Source organism: Meleagris gallopavo, chromosome 5 (genome assembly GCF_000146605.3).
Source record: "Meleagris gallopavo isolate NT-WF06-2002-E0010 breed Aviagen turkey brand Nicholas breeding stock chromosome 5, Turkey_5.1, whole genome shotgun sequence".
NCBI classification, from domain to species: Eukaryota; Metazoa; Chordata; class Aves; order Galliformes; family Phasianidae; genus Meleagris; species Meleagris gallopavo.
The window spans coordinates 47180450-47186449 of record NC_015015.2 but is presented as its reverse complement, the minus strand read 5'-3'; the positions used below and the strand labels follow the sequence as shown (position 1 = coordinate 47186449).

Sequence of the window (6000 nt, the reverse complement as noted above, 5' to 3'; positions counted from 1 at the left end):
AAAAAAAAAACAACTCCATTCACTTTGATTATATCCAGTGATTCTATTATTTTTTTCTTCTTCATGAGATGGAAGGGCTAATTGTACAAAGAAATATGCTGGCCAATATGTCTTTGCACATATATCAATTATTTCCACGAAACGTAGCAGCATACATATACGTGCAAATTTAACACTTTGTAAACTTACTCTAGTTCTGCTTTTACCCAGAAGCTTTATTGCATGTTACAGTAATAGGACTTGTACACAGCATCACTTGGTAAAGAAGCAGATATTAAGCTCCTTTTAATGGCAGTGCCTTTGTTGAGATTGGGAGCTCTGATAAATGAGCTTTGGCATTTCATGATTGAATGGGGTAAGGGGTGTAGTCTCTAATAGTCTGCCCATTCTTGTACAGGAGGTTAATGCTTGTGTAGGCTGGATAGCAGGAGTGAGGTTGTGATGGTTTCTCGGCTGGAAAGGCACCCACCCTTTCTACATCTAATCCTTCATCCTGTCCAAATAAAAATAAGCCCCCTCAAAAGTGGAGGAGTCATCTAACGTCTAGGTTGGGATATGAGAATCATTAATCTTCTAAAGCCCGTCCAAAAACATGATGAGGAAATTATTAGTGTGAAGGCCCCTCTGGGGCCATCAGGAGTTGTGCTTTCTCGTGCAACACTGAACATGAGATGTGAACCCTTGGATGTCACTGCTTTTCAGAGAGAAAAATATTTAGAAGCCTTTTTTCTTGTTGTTGGGGATTTTTTCCCCCCTTTATCCGGTTGCCATACTGTGTAACTGGCTTCTAGTCTGATAGTGTTTTAGGTGACTAGAATAACAGTCTGTCTCTTTCCACAGTGGCTGCAGACAATCTGGCAGCAATCACTGTTACTTTTTAATATTTTTGGTTATTTTGAGATATCCTCCAAATGTCTCAAAGAAGGCTTGGAACGCTGAAGGGGAAGAAACATTTTATTTTTTTCTTTAAGAATAGCAGCATCAGGAGGAAAATGAAATTCAACATGCTGCTATTTGTTTTTGCAGTGGTCATCACCCTGATTGCCAGCTCTGACAATATTTTCACAGAGAGGGTAACTAAATAGATGGTATTTGTTCTTTATAATAACTCTTTCAGTAGAATGTCAGGACCTGCATCTAAATGAATATATTCACATTTCCTGTTTCCATTTTTTATTTAACGCTTTTCCCCTCCCAACTTTATGAAACTACTTCATAACAGACTTGAGAAGTTAAAATCAGGATTCATGTGGTGGATGTGTCATGCTTCATAGCTAATCTATAGAGACCTATGTGTATAAACCGATAAAAGCTAGGTCTGGTTTATTGTTTTTTTTTACGTATCAAGTGTTTGTTTAGTTTAAATACGTCTATATCTTTTTGATCAGTCTAAGCAATTTGCATGCTATGCAGCAGACATCTTCTATACTTTATTAAATATCTGTCAATTATAAATATCAAGGTTTTACATTAATGTCAAGATAGTGCATCAAAAATTCATGGAATATGTGACTTTTTTTCAAGGGTATTTAATACTTAATGCATTTGTGTCATTTTTCTTTCTAGATATATTGACAGGTTTTATTAAGTGTTTGTTAGGGAGATTTCATTTTTACCAAGGGACCATAAAGAGAAGCTGCATACTAAATCAATTTTTTAATCAGAATATTGTTCTTTTTTGTGTGCCTTCAGATTCTGATAATCTGTAGGGTTTTTAAGTTACATACCAGCATAGCCCAGGTCAGAAAGCTAACATAAATGCGCTGACATTGGAGCATCTTAACTTTAAAATAGCTGCTAGTTTCTCGTGTCACAAAATGTTAGAAATATGGTAATCATGTACACCAGGGTTTGTATTCTGCCTTGTGTCTTTTATTAGAAGGCGATTGATTTTATACCTTACTGTAATTTACTAGTATTTTTATTTATGTGAGTGAGGCTGTCTCAGTGCAGAGTTGGAGGGAGTTACGAACGGGGAGGTCTGCGGAGCACGTAGTGGAATCCCAAAATTCAAGTTGGTTCGTTACTTTCGGACCCTTCCCGCCAAACGCTGGTCACGGCAGCTGCTGGAGGGGCTTCCCTCGTCCTTCATCTGCCCGACCCGCTCCGCGCCCAGTCGGACAAGGCGCCGTTCCGTCTTTGGCCGGCAGGTGGCAGGGGCGGCCCTCCGCTGAGGCGCCATGCGGCGCGGGGCACGGCAGGGCCGGCTGCTGCCTGCGGGCTTTCCCCGCTTGGTGCATCGCGTCCTGTCGCTGTAGAACCGATCGTTAATGCTAGCAATAAAACACTGACGTGAAATTGTCGCGAAGGAATAACGTGGGAGACGGATTTTGTAAGAACAAACGCGGGCCAGGCGTCTCCCGAAGTGAGACGGGGTGTCTCTTGGGTTTGTTTGCACGGCGCGGTGAGAGGCGACAGTTCCGTCAAGTGCCGCTGCAAGGAAAGCCGAGAAGTGCCGTGCCGTGCCGTGCCCGGCTCACCGGCGCGATGGAAAATTGGCGGAAATGCGCTTTAAAACGAAACCAAAAAGCGAGGGAAAGGACGGCAGCGTCTAGCGCTAACTCACCCAAAGGGTTAACCGAGGGGCACCTGGGACCGAACACCCAATTGGCAGTCTTTTGTAATATATAATTTGCCTAAAATTGCGCGTTGAGCGCAAGCTTTTGTTTCCTAATTGATTTACGGTTTGAGCCACTTTTACCTCATCCCCTACTGTCCTGCACACGGTGCCAGCAAGTACATTACGGAGAGCGATGATGAATTGCCGCGCACTTGTGATGCTAATGCATCAGGAGTAAGGCGCTGCATGGAGCTGCTGCCTTACAGCGTCACGGGGACAGAGCCGGGCAGCATTCATCTGTATCTTTTGAAATAACGTTTGATCACTTGCTTCAATTTGTCTCTGAGACCTAATTGAACCTGAAGAGTAGAATTTATGTTGTTATGGCTTTCCACTTGCGAGCTGGGATGAAATTCTGAAGTGTGCGAGTGCGGGCTGAAAACTACCCGTGTTGTTTGAAAGTTGAAACAAGTCAATTCATTAGGAAAGTAAAAGGCATTAGGGCTACTTAAAGCCTTTTAGAAATCTATAGATTTTGCTTGTCAGCAACGACTGCAATTGGCTTTCTCAAGTGGGGTTACTTTGCTTTTAAAGCAGGGTATGTGTGGACTGTTGATGTAGGTATGGTCTCATCTGTTTGTCACCAAGGCTTTGTAAATATTTTAATCGGTTTGATTTCTGAAGTGAAGTGCAGCTGTTACTGAGGAAAAAAAAAAATCCAACAACTTCTATAGGTATAGGGAAAGAAAGAAAAACGTATTCTTTTCCTTGAGCAAGTGAAGTGCTTTACTGCCATTCCAGGAAAGTGGAAATAGAGAGAGCTGGTGAAACCTAATGTGTGCTTATTGTCTGATTTCTTTCTCCCACCCTGCAGAGCTGCGTTTTGTTTTACCTTTGCATACTCAGTCCACCTTAATTTTTTTTAATTTTGTATGATGTCTGTGGGTTCCAGTCCTGAAATATGAAGAAACAGATTTATGGCGGCTGCTGGGCACAACAAATTAAGTTGACAGTGATGTATGAGAGCATAATAGCATGATGATCCCTCTGTAGCGCGGCTGGACGCCTCCTGCTTCATTTGGCTCTTGTTAGGATCTGTTAGGCAGCTAAATAATGAAATTCTGCTGACTGATTTCTGTTTTCTTTCTCTTTCCACCTTTTTCTGAAACTTGTGTTTCCCAGACCCATCCTAATGCCAGCAAACTACCCTTAAAGGATTCTTTCACTTATGACGACTACAGGTTGGTCTGTCTGTCTTAATTCTTTTTTGCTGTGTGTGAACTGAGGGGCCCTGGTAATGCTTCATTGATGGGAAAGCACAGTCTTGAAATGCTAAACGTAGGGTTTGATACTAATATACTTAATGAGGGAAGTGAAATAAATATGCATATTTTAATAGTTTCAAAGGAATAGTCACGAGTAGTAAATTTAGCCAACTGGCACATGCAGTCTGAGATTAGTATGGTAATTCGTTATTTTTTAAGAAAATAATTCAGTTCATTTTGCTGGAGTTTGTTTTGTTTTTGTGGATTTTTTTTAATTTTATTTTGTAAGAGGCTTTACCAATACGTAGTAGCAAATATTTAATATTTACAATGGGTGTTGAACTGGAAAGCTGGAGAACTTAAGTTGTAGGTATGAACCTTGAATGTCACTCGGAGGTGCTATGGGGGTGACATAATTACAATAAAAATAAGAATGGTTAAAATGATGAGCTAAGTTCTGTTAAGTGATTAAAATAGCTGGAGTAAAAGGCATTCATGAGGTCTGAGAGGCTTCTGGGTAGGTCTATGAAACTGGCATTTCTGAAGTATGCCTGCTTCACTTACAAGGCTGCAGAGGAGCATGCCAACTTGCAAGTGAAGTGGACTAAAAATTTTTCAGGTAAAAAAGAAAAATCCTACTGTTATGTTTCAAATGATATTTATATATTGTATATCAAAGCTATCCACGGTTTTAATTTGTTATTTAAGAAATGAATTAAAATTCAAGTTGACCATACCTCTGTAAGCAATCTGGAGCACTTCCGGAAAAAAAACATCAAACCTTCTGAAAGTCTAATCCTGTTACTACTAATGGAGTCTGGGGAGTTAAAATTATTTTGACCTTCTCCTGGTGGTATTCGTTTTTTCAAGAAGAGCAATGATATATATACTAAGACCAGAGCATAATGATACTTAAAGATTCCTTTTTTCTGTCCTTAGATGTTCGTTTTTGTCTGAAATGTAATAAAATAGAATTTCAGAAATGTTTAGGAAATACTGGGATATTCAGCTTTTCGAAAGATTCCTGTGTTTGAATACATAGCTGGAATTTCATTTACTTAACCTGACTGAGAAGGGTTTTGAGTGATTCTTCTGTTACCTCTTGCTGTTATGAACATATTATTTAAAAAAAAAAAATTTGGAAATTCCTTATGTAAATGTCTGCTCCAGATTGTGTTACAGGTCCTCCGTACATTGACGTATTGAACATGAACACATAATGTTCTTTGTTTTTGTAGATGGGCAGTTTCCTCTGTTATGACACGGCAGAACCAGATTCCAACAGAAGATGGTTCCAGAGTTACCTTGGCTCTAATACCTCTATGGGACATGTGTAATCATACTAATGGACTGGTAAGGTTTACTTCAGTGTTGTTGAAAGGCTTTAAGGCTTAAGTATTAAGCCTTTCAAATGCCAGCAAACAGTTTTAGTAACTTTTCATTACACTTCTTAATACAGTTATTTTATCTTCCTGAATGATCCTAAAAAAATCTTGCAGTTGAAAGAAAGATTTATCAATTTCTTAAATGTCTTATATTAGTTTTTCAGGAGAGCTTTCTTCATTTAAACAAACATTTAGAAATGATTGCATACAGTTGTGTCTTGTGTAACATACCTTTAAGAGTTCCAGCTACACTATACCTCTTTTTTTCTTTTTTCCAGACGTTTTTCTGACGTAGAGTTTTGTTTCTGACTAGTCTGACAAAGATTCACAATACTAGATAGATCTGTACTGAGAATATGAAAGTCGACAGTGATGGAGGTAACCTCTTGTAGCTATCATTAGGGAAAGTGGTTAGAAATTTGCAGTTAAGAAATACTGCCTGGTCTCTTAACTGTGCCCAGAGAATCTTGCTATGGAGACAGCAATGACAAGAACAAAGCCCAGTTCAACAAAAACAGTACATCTGTTACTACATCAAAGAAACAAAATGCAAAAATACTACTTTAGGGCATATTAAACATTTAAAGGGTGACACATATATAGAAAGTCAGATCTGCTGACATTTTGTCTTACGTGAGCTGGTTTAGAGGATAAGGTCTTGATTTCATTAACAGGCTAGTTAATGTTGAAGTGAGGAAATGGAAAACTGTAAGAGGACAGTTTATCTGTGTTGTTTAGCCAATGTTGTGTATGCTTCAAGATTTATATTCTAAAATTTTATTTCCAGTAG

General features: G+C 39.1%; 1 protein-coding gene across 1 annotated transcript in view; it reads left to right on the top strand.

The window, feature by feature from the left end:
* The window catches only part of SETD3 (SET domain containing 3, actin histidine methyltransferase), a 37650-nt gene that overhangs the window by 18576 nt on the left and 13074 nt on the right, over nt 1-6000 (top strand). The window contains exons 6-7 of the mRNA XM_003206713.4: nt 3743-3801; nt 5064-5178. Of these exons, the coding sequence (XP_003206761.2) occupies nt 3743-3801; nt 5064-5178 (174 nt within the window). The remainder of the gene's footprint in view (nt 1-3742; nt 3802-5063; nt 5179-6000) is intronic.